At 48.1% G+C, this 27,958-nt stretch overlaps 3 protein-coding genes across 4 annotated transcripts in view; 1 reads left to right on the plus strand and 2 right to left on the minus strand.

The window, feature by feature from the left end:
• The window catches only part of LOC141201484 (gastrula zinc finger protein XlCGF66.1-like), a 306,294-nt gene that overhangs the window by 251,911 nt on the left and 26,425 nt on the right, over window positions 1-27,958 (minus strand). The window lies entirely within an intron of this gene.
• The window catches only part of LOC141201473 (uncharacterized), a 323,215-nt gene that overhangs the window by 3,698 nt on the left and 291,559 nt on the right, over window positions 1-27,958 (plus strand). The window lies entirely within an intron of this gene.
• LOC141201446 (uncharacterized) overlaps window positions 2,379-27,958 on the minus strand; it is a 32,066-nt gene continuing 6,486 nt past the window's right edge. The window contains exons 4-5 of the mRNA XM_073663438.1: window positions 14,717-14,929; window positions 2,379-2,758 (exon numbers count right to left, since the gene is read on the minus strand). Of these exons, the coding sequence (XP_073519539.1) occupies window positions 2,379-2,758; window positions 14,717-14,929 (593 nt within the window). The remainder of the gene's footprint in view (window positions 2,759-14,716; window positions 14,930-27,958) is intronic.

Below are 27,958 nucleotides of genomic sequence, written 5' to 3' on the forward strand. Positions count from 1 at the left end.
TTAAACTTACTTATTAATTATATTAAAACAGTAAAACTACTGAGTCCCGTGTTAGAAAATCACTTGTAGATGAGGATCTGTTTGTAATAACGTGCAGTCATCGTATATTTAGGGTAATTAAACTTGGAGAGTCACTGGTAGAGAAGGATTGATTGTAATAATGTGCAGTCATCGTATGTTTAGGATAATTAAATTAAGAGAGATACTTGTAGAGAAGGATCTGGGTATAATAATCGGCCGTCATTGTATGCTCAGGGGAGTTAAACTAGGAGAGTCACTGGTAGAGAAGGATCTGGGCATAATAATCTGCCGTCATCTTATGCTCAGGGGAGTTAAACTAGGAGAGTCACTGGTAGAGAAGGATTGATTGTAATAATGTGCAGTCATCGTATGTTTAGGATAATTAAATTAAGAGAGATACTTGTAGAGAAGGATCTGGGTATAATAATCGGCCGTCATTGTATGCTCAGGGGAGTTAAACTAGGAGAGTCACTGGTAGAGAAGGATCTGGATTGTACTTGCAAAACACATATGAAATCACCTAATTTAATATTAATCCGTGTCTTCTAAAGCCAACAAGATATTCTCATGTATTAAAAGAGGCATGAACTCGCGGGAGCGTAACACTACTACATTACAAAGTGTTAGTGTAGCCTTATCTCGGATATGCAGTTCAGTTCTGGGTATCAGTTTATAATAAGGTGTCACTTTAAACACCAGAGACAGGCCCAGTAATATTATTAGTAAAGGATGGGGTAATATAGAGGTAAGACGCGCCATGTCATCTGCCAGTGACAATTATAGGCTGTAACGCAAAAAGCATCATTTTGACATTACTAAGGCTAGCTTTGCTTTAAAGGGTTTGGATATAGTCCTGGGAAACCTTAGAGTGTCATACACGTCTTTTACAGGGAAATGGAGAGTTTGAAGTATTTTCAATTTTTAACTGATCAATTGGGTAGAAAACATTTTTTTTGGCTGATTTGGACTGTCATATATGGAGTTATGCAGATCAAAGGCTGGGGGCATCTGATCACTGCCTGCACCACCCGCTGTGAACAGTTAATTGAAGCAGGTTATCTGATGGAGAGCAGACATGGAGTCTGTATACAGAGTAATGAACAGGTAGCTGTCACTGTTGGATAACTATTTGGACCATCAGATGTGTCCCTGTATGGCTCCACTGGCACATGAGTATTAAATGCAGAGGCTGGGGCTTTCATCTTGTGCAGTCATTCTGCCTGTACTGCGTAGATGGGAGAATGTAGAACAATATTTTAAAGTTTTTTATATTATAATTCTAGTTTTACAGAATCCATGGATATATCCATGATCGGGGAGCAGATTCGCACCTTTGGGTAAAATTGGAAAAGTTTTGGTAACTGGCAATCCACATGAGCGCAATATCTCCCCGAATTATGATAGATAATTTTCATGTGTGGTATGTATAGATGACAGCCATATTGTTTCTATGGAATGTTCCTTGGAAAAAATATGACCCACATCAGAAATGAGGGCTAAAACTGGATTAGAATCAAATATTATAAGCCGTCTCCTTCTTCCCTCAGCAGAAGGGGGAGTGAAGGGTCTGATGAGACCTATTATAATATCTCTTCTACCGTATATCGAGGTCAGATCCCGAAGAACCACATGCGTATGGCCGTTCAGTACCACAACCTTTTCGGTGGCATCTTCCCCGCAAAGAAACCTCATGGTCCAGTCATGTAAGGTTTATTCATTCTTTTTATTAGACTGTTTGTTTTATGTATGACTTTTTGTTTTTGCTCGATTTGTAACTTTTTTAAGCACTGTACTACTTTTGGCTATTAAATCTAACATTTAATATATTTGTTTTTCGTTGCTTTAACGTACCCACAATCTCGAGAGAGAAATTAGCTTGGTTGTGTTACCAGGTAGCCAGAGTGAAAGTAGTGAACTGCTCAGGAGCTTGGGAAAGCTGGATGTGCATATGTCCCAGTGTGTTGCCAAGTAAAGGCGACTTGCTGGCGTTGTAAAACCGTGACTGGTGACAGTGTATGGTGCCTAAGGCAGTAGCCGTGGGTAAGCTGCTGCTTCTCCACACCCTGGCACCTCACAAACAAGCAGTGTCCCAGTCCATATGTAGTGTGCTGTGAAGTTTGCTTTGCAATCACTTGTAGGCCAGAGGCTTCCGCTGTACCCACGTCCTTAGGTCCAGGATTGGTGGCACCGTTAGTGGTTTTCATGACACGGACTAATGGAAAATTCGCTCATCTCTATTTCCTAATCATCCTTTAGTGCTAAAAATTGTTTCTCTTTCTCTTCCAAAATTTGACTGTAACTGTTGGATTTTTTTTCTTGTAAAATTTGTCAAAATTATTTTAATAACAAGGAAATGACTATATTGCTACATGAGTTTTTAGATAATGAAGAAGATATGATTCCCGGGAATAACATTTCCCACATTCTGGACATGAATATGACTTCTCTCGTGTGTGAATTCTTTGATGTATAAGAAGACCTGATATGTGGTTAAAACATTTCCCACATTCTGAACATGAATATGGCCTCTCCCCTGTGTGACTTCTGTAATGTGTATGTAAATTTGACTTACAGTTAAAACATTTCCCACATTCTGGACATGAATATGGCTTCTCTCCTGTGTGAATTCTTTGATGTTTATGAAGATCTGGTTTCTGCCTGTCAGGAATATTATAAAATATAAATGTCAGGAAAATGTTCTTCCATATCTGCCTGACGTAAATGTTCACCCCCCTCCCTTATTCCCCTTCTGCTCAGCACAAAGCCCCAAATAACGCACGCCTGTTAAATACTTTATGCAAACACGGCCAGCCAAGGAGTGTTATAACTTCCTTAGGAAGCAAGCATCTTGTCCCTGAGAGACACAGGAGGTAATTAAAACGCAGGCTTGCACTAATTTGTGTGTAACTGTTGAAGGGTCTTCCCGAGCCTCAAAGGGAAATTTCTAGACGCACTGGCTCCGATATTAGATATGAAATATTATGAGTTCCATATGTCCGGCAATAACGAGACCCAAATAGGTAGTGACCAAATCAGCCCAGGAATGTGTAGGTATTTTTCCAGGGCTGTAACCAAAATCAGGAAGCTGAAGCGCAAAAACACCAGAATGGCAGACGGCAGCTATGCGAAGTGTGATATCAAAATAAAGATAAAATCATAAGGGAAAAAATGGCGTAGTCTGCAAGCTCCTGCGATCAATGGGTGATGAGTTATCGCAGAAGTTAGCGTTTCTAATAAAAATGTACAGGCTGGAGACCGGCCCACATGATGTCACCACAAGGGGCATGTGGCCCGATCTCCTTTAGGTATAAAAGAGTCTATGGAGAAGACAGGAGGACTCATTGCCAGGGGGGATATGAATTATAAGCAACGGGTCCTGTTCAATAACAGCATATTCCAACCGGGGAGCCCCCCTCCTCCACCTATATTGAATCGTCTCCACGATCGTATAGAGTAAGTTGTCTTCTTTTTACCCTGTTTATTTTATGCAACTGCCTATGTATTTTAATGTCCCCTTTGTTACATCCTTGTGTATATATTTTTCTTAAACACTGCCTCCCTTTTGGATTAAATATAAAATTGAATAGTTCTGTTTCTTTTGTTCTGTAATCGTTCCCTTCCCCGAAGCCATATACGCTACCAAAACGCAGGAGTCCGGCCAGACCGGTATTATATTTCAAACTCGGCCGGTGGTGGCAAAGAATATTAATAATTGGGCTATCGTGAAGCTGACAGTGACCGTACGGAGGGCGTTAAACACGGTTTCCAGTCTGTGTAACCCAGGGTGTTGTGCCATATGTTCACTTGTCGCTTACCGATACCTACGTAGAGAGTAGTCTGGATCGCGTGCTCGCGACTCCAGACGAAATACGGACAGCGTGACGGCACGGTGAGATATTGTGTGATTCCCCCGGTGTCGTCCTGACCGTGTGTGTTGGGGATTCCCTGACAAATTGGTGGCAAGCGGTGGAATATTACAGAACATCAGTGCCTGGATTGAGCAATCATTCCTGTCACTGAAAACTTGCACGGTTCTTGCGAGAATTCTGTGCAGAGTTTTAAGAAATCAGACTCAGTGTATTAATTTTTTTTACCTGGGACATTACTATACGTGTAGCAGTTGCATCCCCTCCCTTCTCTTGTTTTTCTATCCTATCTTTTTTTTGGCAATAATGGCTACACGTGGAGAGCCCTGGTATCACCAGCAGACGAAGACCACTATCACTGCCCTCTGTGAGCTGAGGCAGATAGACCCCACGGGCAAAACCGAGGTCCAAATGATTGCTGAACTGTTGCACGGTGATGCAGAGCCTGTCCGACTGCAGAGCCCTGATGATGGGGCGGCCAGCCAAGGCCCGGATGGCGCTGCTGCAGGGGTCCCACCTTTGATTGCCAGCCATACCCGCAACCAGGGTAGTGTGGACCCCCACCTGCAGATGGCCTTGGAGCAGCTCGCCGCAGATGATTGTGATGGACGACTGCAACTGATCCTGAAATTCCAGGAGCGAGCAGAGCAACGGGCCCAAGCTGACCGAGAGACTGCGGAGCGCCAGGCCCGAGCTGACCGACAACACCAGCTGGAGCTAGCCCGGATTCAGAAGGAGTCACCCTCTACGCAGACCCGTGAGTCCAACAGTGCCAGCTGCTTTAAACCCCGTCCTGAGCACTTCCCTGTGATGGAAAAGGATGGGGACTTGGACACATTTCTGCGAGGCTTTGAAAAGGCCTCCAGACAGTATCAGCTGCCCACCGACCAGTGGGCAAGATATGTAACTCCAGGGCTCCGAGGAAAAGCCTTGGAGGTGTTTGCTTCCCTCCCTCGAGAATAAGATGGAGACTATGAGGCCGTCAAGCAGGTCCTGATAAAAAAGTACCAGCTGACTCCGGAGGTTTACCGGAAACAGTTCAGAGCCCTCCAACGAGGACCACATGACGCCTACAGCGATGTGGTAGACGGGCTCAGAACCAACTTTGAGCAGTGGATCCGAGGACTGTCAGTCACCACCGTCAAGGACCTGAAGGATCTGATGGTGAAGGACCAGTTTCTTCATCTTTGCCCAGTGGAAGTGAAACAGTTTGTGCTTGACCGCGAGCCGAGGGAAGCCTCCAAAGCAGCCCAGATCGTGGATACCTATGAGGCCAACCGCACACCAGAGGTGCGGAAGTCAGCCACCGCCAGCTGGAAAGGGGGTAAGCCGACAACCACCCCCAGTGTTCCGGCCAGCCAGCCCTCAGCGGGTCCTGCCCCATCTTTTATCACCCGGCCCGCATCTGACTCCCGTAAGTGCTATACCTGTGACAAGACTGGTCACATCAGCCTTGTCTGCCCAGAGAGGCAGAAGATGAACTCCACACCTGAGGCCCCAGGACCTACTGCAGCCATTCTTTTTGTGGGTGGGGCGGTTGGCCGGGCCCGGGAGAATTTACAACCTGTTACCGTGGGAAACACAGTCACTGTCGGCCTTAAGGACACTGGCGCAGAACGCACCCTGATCCGCCCAGAGTTTGTGTTACCAGAGGAACTCATTCCTGGGAAGACCCTGACTGTCACCGGGTTTGGGGGTGTTTGCCGTCCCATGCCGATGGCCCGAGTTGTCCTGGACTGGGGTGCGGGGGGGTTAAGGGAAGTGGGGGTGTCGGAGAATCTCCCCACTAATGTGCTATTGGGAACTGATCTGGGACGGTTGGTTGCCCGATACATTCCTGACAACCCTCCCAGATCTGATATGTCATGTAATGCAACTGTCAGTAATGTGAATGTGATCTCTAATAAAAGTGTGTGTTGTGATAAAGGGGAACTCAGCCACCTCACCCCGCGGGGTGATGCTGCTGAGGATCCCCTAAAGCGAGCCAGTATAAGTGCTAGGGGCAAAGGGAGCAGGCACGGACACCAGGAAGCAGGTCGTCCCGTGCAGGTAACCAGTGTCACGCCAGATGGTAACATGGTCAGTGGTAGCTGCCCCATGACTAGCACGGCTCCAGAGGTGATGTGGAAGGATGGGGAGAAACACGGGGATCATAGGGAAAGTGGTCCCGTGTCGACGACCAGTGTCACGACGGACTGTGACATGGTGTAGCGCTGGCGTCCCTGCCCTCTGCTAGGCAGGGACGCTGCTCCCCTCACCGCTCTGCTCCGTGCCCGGCGTCCTCTCCCCGCTCTGCTGTCAGCGCGCGCTCCTTCCCGGCGTCCTCCTCCCGCTCTGCTCTCAGCGCGCGCTCCTTCCCGTCCCCTGTGCTTAGGGCGCGCGCGCTCCCCTCCTCTTAAAGGGGCCGCGCGCGCCGTCCTAAGGAGTCCCCGGCCAATGGCCGGAGGACTTCATCATTTATAAGGCACCTCCTCCAAAATGGAGGTGCCCGAGCAATGTTGTTTGCACCTGTGTCTCACCTGTGCTTCAGCCCTCAGGTCCCGTTGCCAGTTTCCTGCCAGTTTCCTGCCAGTTTCCTGCCAGTTTCCTGCCAGTTTCCTGCCAGTTTCCTGCTAGTTACCTGCCAGTTACCTGCCTGATTCCTGCCTGAATACTTGTTACCTGTCTGCCAGTCTGAGGTCCGACGGTCTGCCTTACTACTCCTGTCAGTCTGTCTAAAGGACCAGCCTGCCCGCTCACCTGGGAGCGCATATCAGCTACCTGCCTGCTTGCCTGAGGTCCGACGGTCTGCCTTACTACTCCGGTCAGTCTGTCTATGGACCAGCTTGCCCGCTCACCTGGGAGCGCTTCTCCGTTATCTGCCTGCTTGCCAGCCCGGAGGCTCCGTTGTCACGTGCTGTGACCACCAGCTATCTCAGAGACTCTTGCCCGCTCACCTGGGAGCGCCTCTCCGTTACCTGCCTGCTTGCCAGCCCGGAGGTCCCGTTGTCACGTGCGGTGACCACCAGCTATTCCAGAGACTCTTGCCCGCTCACCTGGGAGCGCTTCTCCGTTACCTACCTGCCTGCCAGCCCGGAGGTTCCGCCGTCACGTGCCGTGACCACCTGCTATTCCAGAGACTCTCGCTTGCTCACCTGGGAGCACACATCTTCCATCTGCCTGCTAGCCTACCCGGAGGCTCTGCCATCACAGGTCGTACCTACCCCTTACCCAGAGACTGCCCTGATCACTTGCCGTAACTCCCTGTCCGTTCACCCAGAGACTGCCACCCGCTCCCTTACAAGGGCCGCCCCCTTGTATAGTAGCTCAGAGGTTCCGCCTCCCGGACCCGTTACAGTTTGCTCGGGCCATGGAACCCGGTGGCACCCAAGCTCCCTCGCTCACGGACCTGTGTCATGAACTGTCCCGTCAAAGGTCCCAACAGGAGTCCATCCTGGGTCACCTGCGGAATGTCAATACTCGCCTGGACACTCTGACTGCACCACCTGCAGCCACTGCCAGTACCATGACTCGCAACCCGGCAGCTCCGCTACCCACTAATACCATGGTAACCTTTCCCGGTCCCCGGCTGTCTGCACCTCCTCGCTTCGGAGGCGACTCCGTCCAGGCTCGGGGCTTCATAAATCAGTGCACCCTGCACTTTGAACTTTTGTCCCATCAGTTTAATTCCGACCGGGCCAAAATTGCCTTTATCATGTCCCATCTCACCGGGGAGGCCCTGGCCTGGCTAAATCCTCTATGGGAGAGAGGAGACCCCCTGGTGTCCAACTTGCCTGCTTTTCTCTCGGCTTTCCGGAAAGTCTTTGACGAACCCGGACGGAAGACCTCATCCGCATCCTCTCTGCTACGCCTCCGTCAGGAGGGTCTCACCGTGGGCCAATATGCCATACGGTTCCGCACCCTTGCCTCGGAGCTGGCCTGGGATAACGACGCTCTGGTATCCGTCTTCTGGGAGGGTCTGTCCGGTCGTATTAAAGATGAACTTGCTGGTCGGGACATTCCTACCTCTCTCGATGATCTAATAACCCTTGCCACCCGGATTGACCTACGGTTCCAGGAGCGTGCCAAAGAGGTCACCCGTGAGAGAAGGATTCCACGTTTAGCTCCTACTTTCCAGAAACCCGTCATTCCCTCCATCTCTCCCCAGGTACACTCTCCTGAGCCTATGCAGGTCGACCAGACCAAGATGGTCAAAACCCGTCAGGACTCACGCCGTGCCGAGGGGAGCTGCTTCTACTGTGGCAGTAAGGAGCACCGGATCCGTGCCTGCCCGGAGAGGTCGGGAAACGCCTGTGTCTAGGTTCGCTCAGAGAGGTCCACCTAGACAAGAATAAATCCTCTCCATCCCTGCTGTTGTCAGTTTCGATCATCTACGGGGAGAACCGTTATTTCGAACTAGCCCAACTTGACTCTGGAGCAGCCGGGAACCTTATTTCACAGTCCCTGGTTGAGAAATACCGCATCCCCACCAAACCTCTGGCTGTACCCTTGTCTGTCGCTGCCGTGGATGGGGGCCTCTTACCTCGCCCCATTCAACTCATCACCGAATCCATTACCCTGCAGGTGGGAATGCTGCATTCTGAAAGTATCTCCTTTCATGTTCTGCCTGGACTCTCTCACGCCCTCTTGCTAGGTCTGCCCTGGCTCCAGAGACATGCACCCGTGCTAGACTGGCAAACCGGAGAGGTCTTTCGCTGGGGACAAGACTGTCATAAAACTTGCCTGGTTCCCGTCCATCCCGTCCGTCCCTCTCCTACCCCAGCTAATCTACCTGGACTTCCGATTCCTTATTGGTCTTATGCAGATGTCTTTAATAAAAAGGAGGCAGAGACATTACCACCACATAGACCATACGACTGTCCCATCGATCTGCTACCCGGTACTACTCCTCCCCGTGGGCGTATCTATCCTTTATCCGCTGCTGAGACCCGGTCAATGTCCGAATATATTGAGGAGAATCTGGCCAGAGGATTCATCCGGAAATCTACCTCCCCGGCGGGAGCAGGCTTCTTTTTCGTCAAAAAGAAGGACGGCTCTCTCCGTCCCTGTATAGACTATAGAGGCCTAAACCTGATCACGGTGAAGAATAAGTACCCCCTTCCGCTCATTCCAGAATTATTTGATCGCCTGAGGGGGGCTAGGATCTTCACCAAACTGGACCTTCGTGGGGCGTACAACCTGGTTCGTATTCGTCAGGGGGATGAATGGAAGACGGCATTCAACACCCGGGACGGCCACTATGAATACCTGGTAATGCCCTTTGGTCTCTGTAACGCTCCTGCCGTCTTTCAAGAGTTGGTCAATGACATCTTCCGGGACCTTCTCTACTCCTGCGTAGTGGTGTACCTGGACGACATCTTGGTCTTCTCTCCGGATCTCCAGACTCACCGGAGGGACGTTCGTCAGGTCCTGCTCAGGCTAAGGCAGAACCATCTCTACGCTAAATTTGAGAAGTGCCTCTTTGAGCAGACCTCGCTTCCGTTTCTGGGCTACATTATCTCTCAGACCGGCCTACAAATGGATCCTGAGAAACTGTCTGCCATCGAGAAATGGCCCCGACCGGAGGGGTTGAAGGCCATTCAGCGATTCCTGGGCTTCGCCAACTACTACCGCCTCTTCATACCACACTTCTCTTCCCGGACGGCCCCAATTTCTGCGCTCACCCGTAAAGGTACTAATCCCAAAGAGTGGCCACCCGAAGCAGAGGAGGCCTTTCTTTCCCTTAAACAGGCCTTCTCTTCCGCCCCGGTGCTGCATCGCCCAGATGGCAACAAGCAGTTCTTCCTGGAAGTTGACGCCTCCTCCTCTGGAGCCGGAGCGGTACTTACTCAAAAATCATCTTCCGGGAGGATGGTAACTTGTGGCTTCTTCTCTAAACTCTTCTCCTCCTCTGAGCGCAACTATTCCATAGGAGACCGAGAGTTATTGGCCATCAAACTGGCATTGGAGGAGTGGCGTTACCTGCTCGAGGGGGCTCTTCACCCGGTAATAATTTACACTGACCACAAGAACTTGGCTTACCTCCAGCATGCCCAGAGACTTAACCCGCGCCAAGCCCGGTGGTCCTTGTTTTTTGCTCGTTTTGATTTTGTCCTTCATTTTCGCCCGGCTGACAAAAACGTCAAGGCGGACGCCTTGTCTCGGTCCTTTCTGGTGTCTGATCTCGAGGAGGATCCGAAACATATCATCGATCCCGCCAGAGTAATGCAGGTGGCTCCCGTGAGTCTAAATCGTCTTCCTCCTGGTAAGACGTTCGTACCAGTACCTGATCGGGAGAAGATCCTACACTGGGGTCATTCGTCTAAACTAGCTGGCCACGCCGGTCAGAAAAAGACCCTCCAGCTTATTACCCGGCACTACTGGTGGCCTAACCTGCACAAGGATGTAATAGACTTTGTTTCTGCCTGTGTGTCCTGCGCCCGCAACAAAGTTCCGAGACACCTGCCGGCCGGCCGCCTCCTACCTCTGCCAGTACCTGCTGCCCCCTGGCAGCATATAGCGATGGACTTCATTACTGATCTACCCGTCTCTGCCGGTTGTACGGTCATTTGGGTGGTCGCTGACCGCTTCTCCAAGATGGCTCACTTCATTCCACTGCCAGGTCTTCCGTCTGCACCCGAGCTGGCTAAAGACTTTATCCGCCACATCTTCCGTCTTCATGGCCTGCCCCGTCACATCGTGTCGGATCGTGGGGTACAGTTCACTTCCCGTTTCTGGAGAGCCACTTGTAAATTGCTGGACGTCACCCTGGACTTCTCCTCCGCTTACCACCCACAGTCTAATGGTCAAGTGGAGCGGATCAATCAGAACCTGACCAGTTACCTTCGGCACTTCGTTAATGCCCACCATTCTGACTGGGTGGATCTCCTGCCATGGGCCGAATTCTCGTACAACAATCACGAGAGCGAGTCTTCCTCCAAATCCCCGTTTTTTGTAGTCTACGGTCAGCATCCTCGGATCCCGTTTCCCGTCTCCACCTCGGCGGACAATCCGGCTGCGGAATCTCTTGTTAACAAATTTTCCTCCATATGGGAGAGTACCCGGTCCGCACTCCTTCTGTCATCCGAGCGTATGAAAAGACACGCTGACAAAAAACGTCTGGACCCTCCTCAATTCCGCCCTGGGGATAAAGTCTGGCTCTCGTCCAAATATGTCCGGCTCAAGATCCCTTCCTATAAGTTAGGGCCTCGGTTCATCGGCCCACTGGAGGTCATCAGTCAGATCAACCCGGTGGCCTATAAATTGAAACTCCCGGCCAACTTACGGATCCCTAACTCCTTCCATGTGTCTCTCCTCAAACCTGTGGTGCTTAACTCTTTTTCCAAGTCTACAGGTACGCCTCCTGCTCCGGTTTCTGCTGAGGACGAGTTTGAGGTAGAGAACATTCTTGCCACCAAAAGGGTAAGAGGAAAGACCTTTTTTCTGGTAGATTGGAAGGGGTTTGGTCCTGAGGAGAGAACGTGGGAGCCCCGGGAGAACATCCATGCCCCTCTCATCCTAGCTAAATTTCTGTCTGGCCTAAAAAAGGGGGGGCCTAAAGGGGGGGGTACTGTAGCGCTGGCGTCCCTGCCCTCTGCTAGGCAGGGACGCTGCTCCCCTCACCGCTCTGCTCCGTGCCCGGCGTCCTCTCCCCGCTCTGCTGTCAGCCCGCGCTCCTTCCCGGCGTCCTCCTCCCGCTCTGCTCTCAGCGCGCGCTCCTTCCCGGCCCCTGTGCTTAGGGCGCGCGCGCGCGCGCTCCCCTCCTCTTAAAGGGGCCGCGCGCGCCGTCCTAAGGAGTCCCCGGCCAATGGCCGGAGGACTTCATCATTTATAAGGCACCTCCTCCAAAATGGAGGTGCCCGAGCAATGTTGTTTGCACCTGTGTCTCACCTGTGCTTCAGCCCTCAGGTCCCGTTGCCAGTTTCCTGCCAGTTTCCTGCCAGTTTCCTGCCAGTTTCCTGCCAGTTTCCTGCCAGTTTCCTGCCAGTTTCCTGCCAGTTTCCTGCCAGTTTCCTGCCAGTTTCCTGCCAGTTTCCTGCTAGTTACCTGCCAGTTACCTGCCTGATTCCTGCCTGAATACTTGTTACCTGTCTGCCAGTCTGAGGTCCGACGGTCTGCCTTACTACTCCTGTCAGTCTGTCTAAAGGACCAGCCTGCCCGCTCACCTGGGAGCGCATATCAGCTACCTGCCTGCTTGCCTGAGGTCCGACGGTCTGCCTTACTACTCCGGTCAGTCTGTCTATGGACCAGCTTGCCCGCTCACCTGGGAGCGCTTCTCCGTTATCTGCCTGCTTGCCAGCCCGGAGGCTCCGTTGTCACGTGCTGTGACCACCAGCTATCTCAGAGACTCTTGCCCGCTCACCTGGGAGCGCATCTCCGTTACCTGCCTGCTTGCCAGCCCGGAGGTCCCGTTGTCACGTGCGGTGACCACCAGCTATTCCAGAGACTCTTGCCCGCTCACCTGGGAGCGCTTCTCCGTTACCTACCTGCCTGCCAGCCCGGAGGTTCCGCCGTCACGTGCCGTGACCACCTGCTATTCCAGAGACTCTCGCTTGCTCACCTGGGAGCACACATCTTCCATCTGCCTGCTAGCCTACCCGGAGGCTCTGCCATCACAGGTCGTACCTACCCCTTACCCAGAGACTGCCCTGATCACTTGCCGTAACTCCCTGTCCGTTCACCCAGAGACTGCCACCCGCTCCCTTACAAGGGCCGCCCCCTTGTATAGTAGCTCAGAGGTTCCGCCTCCCGGACCCGTTACACATGGCCGGTCATAGCTCCCCCCTAGAGAGCACAGCTCTCAAGGTAAAGATGATGACATTTAAAAAGGTAGGCCGCATAACAAGGCGAGGTAACAGGAAAGTGTGTCCCCCTGTCTGTCAAGAGTATGGGAGGAAGGTACCCATAGCCTGTCAGAGGTGTGGGGAAAATGTATCCCAAGCCGGTTAGGGTGATCGGAAAGCTGGACCCTCAGGTTGGTGGGCCAGTGGATCTGCTGCTTGTCGGATCAGCAGGAAGGGTGGGCCAGGAGGTGGGCTCAAGCGGTGATCTGTAAATCACCCCTTATGCCACCTCAAAGAGGGGAAGAGGTCAGGAATATTATAAAATATAAATGTCAGGAAAATGTTCTTCCATATCTGCCTGATGTAAATGTTCACCCCCCTCCCTTATTCCCCTTCTGCTCAGCACAAAAGCCCCAATTAACGCACGCCTGTTAAATACTTTATGCAAACATGGCCAGCCAAGGAGTGTTATAACTTCCTTAGGAAGCAAGCATCTTGTCTCTGAGAGACGCAGGAGGTAATTAAAATGCAGGCTTGCACTAATTTGTGTGTAACTGTTGAAGGGTCTTCCCGTGCCTCAAAGGGAAATTTCTAGACGCACTGGCTCCGATATTAGATATGAAATATTATGAGTTCCATATGTCCGGCAATAACGAAACCCAAATGGGTAGTGACCAAATCAGACCAGGAATGTGTAGGTATTTTTCCAGGGCTGTAACCAAAATCAGGAAGCTGCAGCGCAAAAACACCAGAATGGCAGACGGCAGCTATGCGAAGTGTGATATCAAAATAAAGATAAAATCATAAGGGAAAAAATGGCGTAGTCTGCAAGCTTCTGCGATCAACGGGCGATAAGTTATCGCAGAAGTTAGCGTTTCTAATAAAAATGTACAGGCTGGAGACCGGCCCACATGATGTCACCACAAGGGGCGTGTGGCCAGATCTCCCTTAGGTATAAAAGAGTCTATGGAGAAGACAGGAGGACTCATTGCCGGGGGGGATAAGAATTATAAGCAACGGGTCCTGTTCAATAACAGCATATTCCAACCGGGGAGCCCCCCTCCTCCACCTATATTGAATCGTCTCCACGATCGTATAGAGTAAGTTGTCTTCTTTTTACCCTGTTTATTTTATGTAACTGCCTATGTATTTTAATGTCCCCTTTGTTACATCCTTGTGTATATATTTTTCTTAAACACTGCCTCCCTTTTGGATTAAATATAAAATTGAATAGTTCTGTTTCTTTTGTTCTGTAATCGTTCCCTTCCCCGAAGCCATATACGCTACCAAAACGCAGGCGTCCGGCCAGGCCTGTATTATATTTCAAACTCGGCCGGTGGTGGCAGAGAATATTAATAATTGGGCTATCGTGAAGCTGACAGTGACCGTATGGAGGGCTTTAAACACAGTTTCCAGTCTGTGGAACCCAGGGTGTTGTGCCATATGCTCACTGGTCGCTTACCGATACCTACGTAGAGAGTAGTCTGGATCGCGTGCTCGCGACTCCAGACGAAATACGGACAGCGTGACGGCACGGTGAGATATTGTGTGATCTCCTGGTGCCGTTCCTGACAAATTGGTGGCAGCGGTGGGATATTGTGTGATCCTGCCGGTGCGTTCCCTGACACTGCCTAAAACATTTCCCACATTCTGAACATGAATATGGCTTCTCTCCTGTGTGAATTCGTTGATGCATAAGGAAATGTGATTTCTGGTTGAAACATTTCCCACATTCTGGACATGAATATGGCTTCTCCCCTGTGTGAATTCGTTGATGTTTAAGAAGGTCTTGTCTCCGGATAAAACATTTCCCACATTCTGAACATGAAAACGGCTTTTCTCTTGTGTGAATTCTCTGATGTGTAAGCAATTTAGATTTATGTTCAAAACATTTCCCACATTCTGAACATGAATATGGCTTCTCCCCTGTGTGACTTCTGTAATGTGTATGTAAATTTGACTTACGGTTAAAACATTTCCCACATTCTGAACATGAAAACGGCTTTTCTCCTGTGTGAATTCTCTGATGTGTAAGCAATGTAGATTTATGTTCAAAACATTTCTCACATTCTGAACAGGAAAATGGTTTCTTCCCTGTGGGAATTATTTGATGTTCGACATCCCTTCTCTGGCTTTCATTTTGCTTAACAGTCTGTGATGAATCCAAATAGATGACTGATTGAAAAGGCTCAGATGATTGATTTTTGCTCTGAAGGGCTGGAGGTATAGCTGGAATAATGGCACGCTTTTCATGGGTATCTGGTTTGACACCACAGTCATCTGCCAAGAATAAATCTGATTTTAATATTTTTCAATATCAATGCCTTATATTTTATAACATTTCTCTATACATAATTCCATACAAATCAAAGTATAATGAAACTATGACCTAAGCCAATCTTGAGCCATCTGTTCACAAATCCCATGGTACTGAACCCCTAACATCCAAGCGACAAACATAATACATACAGGCAGAAACGTTTGAGGTGATAAAGGGAGGATTAAAAATAAGCTTTATTACATTACAATCTAAAGCAACAGAGAAAAATATACGCCATAAAAACATGTAAGATGGGGTATTCGCATCTCTGAGAAACTATCCCAATATGTAGTAGGTGTAATAATAATAATATAAGCAAATATCTCCAAATAGAAATGTAGTATAGTTCTTCTGATTCGCTATGTCGCTTACCCCATGTTCAGGGCATTGCAGTAGCTTAGGTATCCAAGGTTACTACTACTCACATAGTGACAGTTAGTTGCTAGTGGTCATACCCATGGATACCTAAGCTACTGCAATGCCCTGCACATGGGGTAAGTGACAAAGAAAATCAGGAGAACTATACCACATTTCTAATTGGAGGTATTTGCTATTATTATTATTAAACCTACTATATTTTGGGGTAGGATTTTGGAGGTGAGAATACCCCTTTAAGGCTGTATGCTTAGGACTTATCCAGGACTCATCCAGGTGCCCCATTCTATTGTCTTTTTGTGATTACATTTATCCCTCTTAAATTACTTTTTGTATTTTTATGTGTTCTCAATTGCGTTCTAATAAATTGTATTTTTAATCTCTATATTGTCTCACATTTCTCCATATACAATCATAGACGAAAGTGTTGGCGCCCTTGAAATTATTCCAGAAAATGAAGTATTTCTCCTGTTTTGTTATACACACGCTTATTTCTGTTGTGGGTACTGGAACAACACAAAATTAAAAGAGAGAAAAAAAAGTCCAAACATAGGCCAGACAAAATTGTTGGCACCTTGCCAAAATACACTTTCTGCCATGACTGTATGTATTATATAAGACGGTGATGTTAACAGTAGACGCTAAAGTAGGGACTAATGGATTGCGCTGGTGGAGATGCTGCACTAAATCCACAGGGTCACATAGTTCATTGTGTATGTGCCAAATTAACATTGCTAATTTTTAGTTAATCTAGTCAAAACCAGGTAACAGCTTATTACCTGACCCTACTTCTAACTAGAGATGAGCAAACCTTCTTAATCAACAGAGGTTCGTGGCATGGCGGCAGATTCGACTCAAAGGTCAGCTGATGATTTTCCCATCCTGACGGCGGTAAGGAGAGCCCTGCAGAAAATGACCAAGGGTGATGACATCCAGTTCTTTTTGACCAATTTTGAAAGGGTCGCCGAGAGGGAGAAACTCTAGCCAGAGCAATGGGCGGAAGTGCTGGTGCCATACTTAATGGGGGAGCTCCAGAAGGCCTACTATGACTTAGCCTTAAAAGACACGCTTGAGAGTGACAATGTCAGGGTATAACGGGTCCACCGCTGGGCATATCACAGTGACAAACCCCCTCGCTACCAAATTTTTGATTTGCTGAACCACGTCCAAAAATGGTTGCAGGCAAAGTCCTCTACCCCTGAGCAGATGGTAGAGCAAGTGGTAATGTACCAGTTTGTGCACTCCTTTCCGATAACCTGGTCAGACGTTCAAAAGATATCAGGGGGTCGATGGTTCCTTGGGGAGGCAACCTACTCCACACTGGGGGTCCCAACAGGGGGCGGAGACCCAAAAAGTTGGTGGGGTGCCAAGGTCGAAAGGCTCAGTGGAAGTTATGCCAAATGTCCCAGCTGGCATTATTATATGCTGAAAATGTCACGGCCCAGGCCATATAGCCCCCTGTTGTCCCCTGACCTCCGAGCAGATGGACTGTAGCCTGGGTCGCCACTGTTCATACTATGTGTATCCAGATTGCAGTACGAACTTTCCACACAACAAGGGGCCAAAAGCTTGTCCTGTAATGGGGAATGGTCGGCAAGTGACTGGACTGCTAGGCTCAGGAAGTTTGGTGACCCTCGTGAGGGCCACATTTCCTCTCCAGCTTATGCCTGGGAAGAAAGTTGAAGTCAATTGCTTTCACGAGGATGCTAAAGACTATCCAGTGGCCAGAGTGGACATTGAAATGCGCCCAGATACTGAGTCCCACGAGATTGGCATGGTCTAGGACTTACTGCACCCCATTATTATAGGTCACGACTTTTGTTTGTTTTGGGACTTTTGGGGGAGGATGACAGTGCTCGATTAAGAGACAGGTCGCCCCCTAAAGAACTGTCACCACACTCAGAGTCTGACGGGTTTCCCTTCTATGTCCTTGTGGGGGATGACGAGGTAGTGACCCTTGGGGCTAACATATCAGATTTAGGGCTGACCGGTTGGGTCTGCCAAGGATTGGGAGCTAACTCTAAAGGAGGAATTCAATAATGTAACCGTCTTAAACGGTATAGCGCAAGAGCCAGGGGCTGACACCAGGTTTCCCTATTTTATGTTGAGTGGGGACTTATTGTACAGGGTTACTAAGGTAAGAGAGGAAATAGTGGAGCAATTGTTGGTACCATGACCATGTAGACGGAGGATGATGAACAAGGTCCATTCACATGTCTTGACCATTTGGACGTGGATAAAACTTTAGAACGGGTTGTGCGGAGGTTCTACTGGCCCAGATGTAACCTAGTAACATAGTTTTTAAGGTTGAAGGAAGACTAAGTCCATCTAGTTAACCCATAGCCTAACATGTTGATCCAGAGGAAGGCAAAAAAAAAACCATGTGGCAAACACTAAGCTCGACCTTGGGGGAAAAATTCCTTCCTGACTCCACATACGGCAATCAGACTAGATCCCTGGATCAACGCCCTATCAAGGAATCTAGTATATATAACCTGTAATATTATACTTTTCAAGAAAGGCATCCAGGCGCTTCTTAAATTTTAGTAGTGAATCCCTCATTACAACATCATGCGGCAGAGAGCTCCATAGTCTCACTGCCCTTACAGTAAAGAATCTGCGTCTGTGATTATGATTAAACCTTCTTTCCTCCAGACGTAGAAGATGCTCCCTTGTCCCCGTCTCTGGCCTCAGAGTAAAAAGATCAGTAGAAAGGTCTTTGTACTGTCCCCTCATATACTTGTACATAGTAATAATATCACCCCTAAGCCTTCGTTTTTCCAAACTAAATAACCCCAAGTGTAATAACCTGTCTTGGTATTGCAGACCCCTCAGTCTTATAACAACCTTGGTCGCTATTCTCTGCACCCGCTCTAGTTCAGCTATGTCTTTCTTATACACCAGAGACCAGAAATGTACACAGTATTCTAAGTGTGGTCGCACTAGTGACTTGTATAGAAGTAAAATTATGTTCTCCTCATCAGCATCTATGCCTCTTTTAATGCATCCCATTATTTTATTTGCCCTTGCAGCAGCTGCCTGACACTGGCCACCAAACGTGAGCTTGTCGTCCACCAATACACCCAGGTCTTCTTCAGTGACAGTTTTGCCCAGTGTTTTACAATTAAGCATATAATTATACATTTTATTTCCTCTGCCCAAGTGCATTACCTTACATTTATCCCCATTAAAGTTCATTTGCTTACCCTGCAGAGTTTAGTGTCATCTGCAAATATTGAAATATTACTCTGTATGCCCCCTACAAGGTCATTAATAAAAATGTTAAAAAGAAGCGGGCCCAATACTGACCCCTGGGGTACCCCACTGTTAACTGTGACTCAGTCTGAGGGTGTTCCATTAATAGCCACCCTTTGTTTCCTATCACTGAGCCAGTTCTTAACCCACATACATATATTTTCCCCTATCCCCATTGTTCTCATTTTATGTATCAACCTTTTGTGTGGAACCGTATCAAAAGCTTTTGAAAAGTCCATACACAACATCCACTGCATTTCCTTGGTCCAGTCCGGAACTTGCCTCCTCATAAAAACTGATCAGATTAGTTTGACAGGAACGGTCCCTCGTAAGCCCATGTTGATATTGGGTCATGAGGTTATTCTTCTTCAGATACTCTAGTATAGCATCTCTTAGGAAACCCTCCAGGATTTTACCCACAATAGAGGTTAAGCTTACTGGCCTAGAATTTCCAAGTTCAGTTTCTGTCCCCTTTTTGAATATTGGCACCACATTTGCTATACGCCAGTGGTACAGACCCTGTTATTATGGAATCTTTTAAAGATTAAAAATAATGGTCTATCTATGACGTTACTTAATTCCAGCAGTACTCGCGGGTGTATCCCATCCGGGCCCGGGGATTTGTCAACTTTAGTGATTTTTAGACGCCGCCGTACTTCCTGCTGGGTTAAGCAAGTGACATTTACTGGAGAATTTTTGTCATCACTGATCATGTTTTCTGTCATACGATTTTCTTGTGTAAATATGGTTGAAAAAAAATCATTTAGCATATTGGCTTTTTGCTCATCCTCATCCACCATTTGACCCAGACTATTTTTATGGGGGCCAACACTATCATTTTTTAGTTTCTCACTATTTATGTAGTTAAAGAATATTTTGGGATTATTTTTACTTTCTCTGGCAATGAGTCTCTCTGTCTCAATCTTTGCTGCCTTGATTTGGTTTTTACAGAATTTATTTAATTTTCTGTATTTATTTAATGCCTCATCACTACCTATTTGCTTTAGTTTTCTAAATGCTTTCTTTTTGTCACTTATTGCGCCCCTTACAGCTCTATTCAGCCATAGTGGTTTCCTCCTATTTCTAGCATGTTTATTCCCATAGGGTATATATTGTGCACAGGTCCTATTCAGGATGCTAATAAATGTCTCCCATTTGCTTTGTGTAGTTTTATGTCTCAGGATATCGTCCCAGTTTATTGCACTAAGATCATCTCTCAACCGTTGGAAATTTGCCTTCCTGAAGTTTAGTGTCCTTGTAACCCCTCTACTACACATCTTATTAAAGGATACATGAAAACTTATTATTTTGTGATCACTATTACCCAATTGACTCCCAACTCGTATATTTGATATGCGGTCTGGCCTGTTGGTTAATATTAGGTCTAGCAGTGCCCCCCTTCTTGTTGGGTCCTGAACCAGTTGTGAAAGGTAATTGTCCTCATAGTTGTCAAAAACCTATTACCTTTGCTGGAACTACAGGTTTCCAGTCCCCAGTGTATTTCAGGGTAGTTGAAATCCCCCATAATAATGACTTCTCCTTGAGTCGCTGCTTAATCTATTTGCTTGATGAGGATATTCTCCGCTGCTTCCATTATTTTTGGAGACATATAACAAACCCCTATCAGTAATCTATTCTTTTTTCCCCCTTCCCTTATCTCCACCCATAGGGACTCTACATTTTCAATAGATTCACATATATTCTCATGTAAGATGGGTTTTAAGGATGATTTTACATATAAACACACACACCCCTCGCTTGTTTGTGCGGTAATTTCTGAACAGACTATAGCCCTGTAAATTAACTTCCCAGTCATGGCTCTCAACTAGCCATGTGTCAGATATCCCCACCATGTCATAATTTTTTTCCAACAAAATTAATTCTAATTCCTCCATTTTGTTGGTGAGGCTTCTGGCATTAGTGTACATGCATTTTATGTATCTGTACCTCTATTCCTTCTTACTATATTGACTGTTCTAACCCCACCCCCAATTTCTTTATTTGTGCCCAGGTCACTATCTGCACTATCTTCCCCACCTATAAAATGAATACCCTCCCCCCAATCCCTAGTTTAAACACTCCTCCAACCTTCTAGCCATTTTCTCCCCCATCACAGCTGCACCCTTTCTATTGAAGTGCAGCCCGTCCCTAGCGTAGCACCTGTAGCCAACTGAGAAGTTGGCCCAGTTCTCCACGAATCCAAACCCCTCCTTCCTACCCCAATTCCTGAGCCACTTATTTATCTCCCTAATCTCCCATTGCATCTCTGGCGTGGTACATGGTACAGGCAGTATTTCAGAGAATACCACCTTGGAGGTCCTTGCTTTAAGCTTGAAGCCTAATTCCCTCAAATCATCTTTAAGTACCTTCCACCTACCTCTAACTTTGTCATTTGTGCCAATGTGCACCATGACCGCTGGGTCCTCACCAGCCCCTCCCAGTAATCTGTCAACCCGATCAGCGATGTGCCGGACTCGAGCACCAGGTAGGCAGCACACTATTCGACAATCCCGGTCTTTGTGACAGATTGCCCTATCTGTTCCCCTAATAATTGAGTCCCCCACTACCAGCACCTGCCTGGCCTGCCCTGCTCTCCTATTTCTCCCCTTACTGGAGCTGACACACCTTGAGGGAATTGCCATGGACCTTGTCCATCCCCTGGTTAAATCTTCTTGTGGGCATAAATACATACTGGTCATCCTTGACTATGCTACGTGGTGCCCTGAAGCGATTCCTCTGAGAAACTCCTGTGTGAAAAGTATAGCGAGTTGGTACACGTTTTTTCCTGGACCGGATTACCGGGGGAGATCCTTACCGACCAAGGAACAGCCTTTATGAGTAAGGTGATGAGGCCCTGCAATAGACACAACTGAATACATCCGTGTACCATCCCAGATGGACGGCCTTGTAGAAAGGTTAAATAAAACATTGAAGAGTATGCTTTAGAAGGTCATAGAGAAGGACGGTCAAGACTGGGACTATCTCCTCCTGTATCTGTTGTTTTCTATGTAGTAGGTTCCACAAGCCTCAACTGTATTCTCTCCATTTGAACTTCTATATGGCTGACATCCAAGGGATCTCCTTGATATAGCGAAGGATTCCTGGGAAGCCGAAGTCATGCCCCACCGGAGCGTCATCGAGCATGTCACCCAAATGCAGGAGGGGATTGTGAAGTTGATGCTCATCATAAAAGGACATCTCGTCCATGCACAAGGGGCTCAATCTAGGGTCTACAACTGGTCAGCCGGGGTGAGGCAGTTCAGTCCTGGGGACTGAGTCCTCGTACTAATTCCAACAGTGGAAAGTAAGTTCTTGGTGAAGGGAACTACAATGTTCATCACAGATCTACCTCTCTGGACCTGATATCAACTCCTTAATAACCAGAATCCCACAATGTCTGTCCGCTATTTCATCTTTCTTCTCTGCTAGATTCCTAAAACTTAATATGGATAAAACCGAATTCATCATCTTTCCACCATCTCACTTAACCCCCCCACCTGACCTATCTATCAAAGTCAATGACTACCCACTCTTCCCAGTCCAGCAAGCTCACTGCCTCGGGGTAACCCTTGACTCTAATCTCTCCTTCAAACCTCATATTCAAGCCCTTTCCACTAGTGATGGGCGAGCACTATAATGCTCGGGTACTCATTGTTCGAGTTGAGCAAATTGTAATGCTCGAGTGCTCGGACTGAGTAACGAACCCAATGTAAGTCTATGGGAAACTCGAGCATTTTTCTGGTGGCTCCCCCCGGCGGTCTGCAGAGGGCCTAAAAATTGCCCAAATCGATGGGAACAGTGCTCAAATGACATGGGAACAGTATGGGGAAGAACCCTGGAAGCATTTCTGACTCCCAGGTCACTGCTGTCAACAATGTTGTCAGAGGTATTACGCCACTTTTACAGACTCACAATAAAGCATACAAAAACAAAACCAAAATGAATTTTCCTGGGAAATATGTTAAGGAACATCCTTTCCAGGGTAATGACTTGTATATAAGGCAAAATAAATAACCAAAAACAAAAATGCTCCTCCACACCTTGGGCTATGTTCACACGTAGCGTTTTTCATGCTTGTTTGCACTTTTGCATTGCTTTCAACCAATACAAATGCATTCACCAGAAAATGTAATTTTACAACCTTATCTGGCCATGTGGTGTGTGACACATCATCAGACAAATCCTGTTTCATTTATGATGGAGGGACTCTGAAAGTCACGAAGACTATTTTTATACGGCCATCAGGCGGCCCTTACTATTCTTAAAGGGCCAGCAGTCGGCTATGCTTTGTAGTTCCCATTATTAACGAGTGGGTCTCCTATACTGTTATTCCGTATGCAGTGACTGCAAGGTTTGCCAAAAATTTGGAAGCAACCCAATACCCCTTTGAAGAGACATAGAGGAGGGTCTCAGTAAAAAAAATGTTCCCATTATAAAGGAGCAGGTCTCCTATAGTGGTAATGCCCATTTTGTGACTGCAAAGGCTGCCAAAATTTGGGAAAAACCCCACTAACAATTTAAAGACACATACACCTGGGCCACGGTAACAACATGTTTGCATTAGAAAGGAGAGGGTCTGCCATTCAGTTATAGGGCATGCAGTGAGCCCAAGGCTGCCAAAATGTAGAAAAAACCCCACTAACAATTTAAAGACATACAGCTGGGCCACAATAACGAGTACAACATGTTCCCATTAGAAAAGAGAGGGTCTGCTATCCAGATATAGGGTATGCAGTGAAGCAATGGCTGCCAAAAATTTGGAGGAACTCCAATGCCCCTTTCAAGAGACGTAGAGGTCGGAGGGCCTCCTGCAAAAAATGCTCCCATTATTCGGAAGTGTGTTTCGCATACTGTTTGCCTATGCAGTGAAGCAACGGCTGACAAAAATTTGGAGGAACTCCAATACCCCTGGCAAGAGACGTTATGTTGGTGGAGGATGATGCGGAGAAGGAGGAGGACAAGAGCAAATAGACAAAATCAGGAAGCATATACCCATGTCTGGGTGTGAAGACAGAGGTGCATGGGAATAGAGTTAGACCTCCCCAAAAAAAAGACACTGTATTTGAGTTTATATTATGCTGCTATCATTCGGTGGTGTTGAGAAGTCTGGCCCAATCCAACCCTTGTTCATTTTTATATGAGTCAGCCTGTCAGTATTTTCAGTTGACTGGTGTATGCGCCTATTGGTTATAATTCCACCAGCGGTACTAAAAACCCGCTCTGACAAAGCGCTAGTGGCAGGGCAGGCCAGGACCTCCAAGGTGGAGAGAGACAGTTCATGCCACATGTCCAGCTTGGTTACCCAATAATTATAAGGCACAGAGGAATCACGGAGGACGTTGGTACGGTCGGCAAGGTACTCCCTCACCATCTTCTGAAACTTTTCCTTCCTTGGGAGAATACCCCACGCCTCAGGGCCTGTGGGAGGGTCTGAGAAAACTGTCCCAGAACTTTGATAGTGTTCCCCTGCCTCTGCTGGATTGCATTTGTGTCTCTCTTGCCTGTACTCCTTTGTTGTCCAACGAACTGTGACCTCTGCCGCCAGTGTTTTCAGATGGGAATTTTTTAAATAATTCCGCAACAAGGGCCTTCTTGTACTGCCCCATTTTATTAGGCCTGTCCTGCAGGAGAATAAGAGACAGAAAGTTCTCCTTGTAGCATAGGTCTAGAAGTGTCACCAACCAGTAATGACTGTCACCAAAAATTTGGACTACGCGAGGGTTACGGGAAAGGCAGCGTAACATAAACTCAGCCATGTGTGCCAGACTGCAAAGAGGCGAGACTTCTGTATTCTCACCAAGAGGACGACTGACCATGCTCTCCTCCTCATCCTCTTCCTCCCTGTCCTCAGGCCATCCACGCTGAACAGACGGTATGACAGTTGTGCAGGTAGTACCGTCTATAGCGCAGGAAACTAGCTACTGTTCTTCCTCCTCTTCCTCATTGTCACCCAATCCACATTGGGATGAGATGAGACTGGACTGTGTGTAATCACCCTGTATGGTTCCTTGCTCCATCTCATCGTGCTCCACCTGCAATGCATCCTCTTTAATTGTGAGCAGAGAGCATTTCAGAAGACAGAGAAGCGGGATGGTGATGCTAATTTTGGCGTCATCGCCGCTCACCATCTTGGTGGAGTCCTCAAAGTTTTAGAGGATGGTACAAATGTCTGACATCCATGTCCACTCCTGAAGTCTTATCTGTGGAGTCTGACCTGATTACCGATAACCTTGTGATGCTGGTAGTCAACAACTGCCCTCTTCTGCTCACAAATACTTCTCAACATCTGCAATTTAGAGTTCAAATGCGTGGGGACATCGCAGATCAGCCGGTGAGTTGGAAGCTACGAACGCTGCTGAAGCATGGCAAGGGCGGCGGAAGCTGTAGCTGACCTTCTAAAATAGGCACACAGGAAGCGTACTTTGACAAGCAGATCTGACAGATCCAGGTAGGTTTTGAGAAACCGCTGAAGCACGAGGTTAAAAACATGGGCCAGGCATGGTACGTGTGTGAGCTCGCCTCACCTCAGACCCGCCACCAGGTTCTGGCCATTGTTTCACACAACCATGACTGGCTGTAGGGTCAGCGATGTCAGCCACAGATCTGCTTGCTCTTTCAGAGCTGCCCACACCTCTTCAGCCTTGTCATCTAAGCATATTAGCTTCAGCACAGCTTGTTGCCGCTTGGCCGAAGCAGTGCTGCATTGCTTCCAGCTTGCAACTTATGTGGTCATTTCGGAGATGGAGGCTGAAGAGGAGGAGGTGCAGGAGCTGTAAAATGTGGGGGCAACCCTGACAGACCCGGGGCCTGCAATCCTCGGCGTCGGGAGGATTTGTTCCGTCCCAAGATCCGACTGGGTCCCGGCTTCCACTATATTAACCCAGTGCGCCGTCAGCGAGGTGTACTGTCCCTGCCCCCAAGCACTTGTCCACGTGTCCGTGGTTAGGTTAACTTTCCCAGTAACTGCGTTGTTGAGGACACAGCTAATGTTGTGGGACACGTGCTCGTGTAATGCGGGGATGGCACACCGGGAGAAATAGTGGCGGCTGGGGACTGAGTACCAAGAAACGGCCGCTGCCATAAGGTTGCAGAAAGCTTCCATCTCCACGAGTCAAAAAGACAACATTTCTAGCGCAAGCAGTCGAGAAATGTGTGAATTTAGTAGTGTGGTCTGTGGGGCATTGGCTGTGTATTTGCGCTTGCGTTTCAAGGACTGGGGTAGGGGAAACGACGCAGCACTGGGACAAGGACGTGCTTGCTGATGGTGTTAGTTGAGAGTGTGCAAGACACGTGCATGGCGGGAGGCATCTTGACATGCGCCATGGACGGGGGGATTGGCGTGCACGCACAACAGCGGAAAAAGCAGTGGTGTCACCCGCAGCCACTGTTTCTAGACCCTGGGGTTCGGCCCACTTAGTCAGGTGCTTTTCTGCCATGTGCCTGATCATGCTGGTGGTGGTCAGGCTGCTAGTTGAAGCTGGCCTGGCAGGTGGTAGAAATGGCCTTTTTGGGGTTATCTGCAGAGTCTTTAAAAAACAACCAGACTCGGGAAGACCTAACAGTTGTGCTGACAACTTCCGTCGTGTTGGCGTTATGAGGAACGCTTTCCCGCCTTGTCTGCAGTCACCATACTGCTTTTTCCTGCCTGTTGTGGTCCTATGCATCCCTTCCCGTATGTTGCTGTCCATGCTCAGAATGTCCCCCTGCAAGGTTGGGTCAGTTACTATATCATTTACCACCTTGTTGTCCACTTCTGCACCCTGGTCCTCCTCTTGACTTTCTGGCAATTGTGTCTCATCATCATTGTAAAGATGTGCGGTTGTGGGTTGTAAGTAATCACCTAGGCAGGTTATCGATGCAACAATATTTTATTAATTACATCCATGGTAATGCAGCAATTCCAAGTAAATGGCCAAAATACAGTTCTCTCAGTCCTTAAGTTCTCAACCTGGGATCAGTTGATAACTGAGCTCCAACACTCCATAAGCCATCCATCCATCAGCTCCACGTCCACAGCCATAGGTCCTATCCCTTCAGTGTCCTTCCATCAACTAACCCCCACTAACACATGTCTTTCCTCTACATCTCTGGGGTCAGCCCCCTCCCAACACAGAAGTGATCACCCTCCCACTCAAGCATTCACTGTAAGCCAAAAACAATGAAGAATATTCTAGAAGCCTTCATTTGAGAAAGGATGTAAGACCCCCTGTGATGACGGCTCCTCTGAGTCTCAATCCAAACTCACCTAATAAGACCATTGGCTGTTGAAACAATGGACTCCTGAGATAAAGATGTCCTGAGATACAGATTAGTGGAATGCTGGACATTTTACAAGTGAATCTAGTGTACACACTGACAAGTTAGCAGAACTATATAAAACATGACAAGTAAATCACTAATAAAACACTAATAATATTAACAAAAATGGTGGTCCATTGCTGGAAAAAAGTATCATAGTCTTTAGAAAATGGGCAGCTCCTCACATACCTCCCCCATTTTTTCAGCACGGACACGAATGTAAGAAGTCTCGCCTTTATGAGAACGAAACTTTGTATCATCCAGTTTCCTCAAAGCATATTCCATGTCGTCCTTGCGAATATACTCCACAATCCCCATTCCACCCTTGTATACATCAGTGTAATAGACACCTCCAGCTTCTCTCATATGGTCTTTCAGATCCTGCCAACTTCCCGATGGGGGAAGCCCTGAGACAAGGACTCTGTATTTTGTTCGCTGGATCAGGGGTCTGTCCTTTCTGCGGGGTCCTCCATATCCCCCTCCTGATCCCCGGTTTGTCCTGGGAAACTCCACACGTGCCCAATGCGAACCAAACTTGTATACATTGCGACCAACCCCAGAGTGCTGACACCCAGATAGGGGGGTTGTCACTTGGCGGCCTTGTAAAGGGAGCTCTGGGGGGACAGTATCTGGGCTGACCAGGGTGAGGGTAGATCCAGTGTTCTGAAGTCCCTGGGCCTCCTCCCTGATGTAATTGCCCTCCCCCAGATTGCATTCCTTCATTGTGACAGTCATGGCATTTTGTGTATTACTCACCACGGGTGGGGGGTTAGTCTGCAGATAGTGCCGCTCTCTCTCGGCTGAAGCAGTGAGAACCGGTCTTTGGCTTTGGGTTACGACATTGGCCCAGTGGCACACCAATCCTCGTCCTAGGTTGGGATGTGGGCTAGAACGTTCCCAGCATTCCCTGGCAAAGTGTCCCATGCATCCACAGTTATGGCAGTTAAGCCTTCCTTGCCCCAACACGGGCCGTACTTGGGGGCTTGGGCAGCCTCCCCCTCTTTGTGAAGTCTGAACTCCCTGCAGTTCCTCATCTGGCCGATCTATGGGTCTCGATTGCC

This window comes from Phyllobates terribilis, unplaced genomic scaffold (assembly GCF_046119375.1).
Source record: "Phyllobates terribilis strain yellow unplaced genomic scaffold, ASM4611937v1 Scaffold_116__1_contigs__length_5312468, whole genome shotgun sequence".
Classification (NCBI taxonomy): Eukaryota; Metazoa; Chordata; class Amphibia; order Anura; family Dendrobatidae; genus Phyllobates; species Phyllobates terribilis.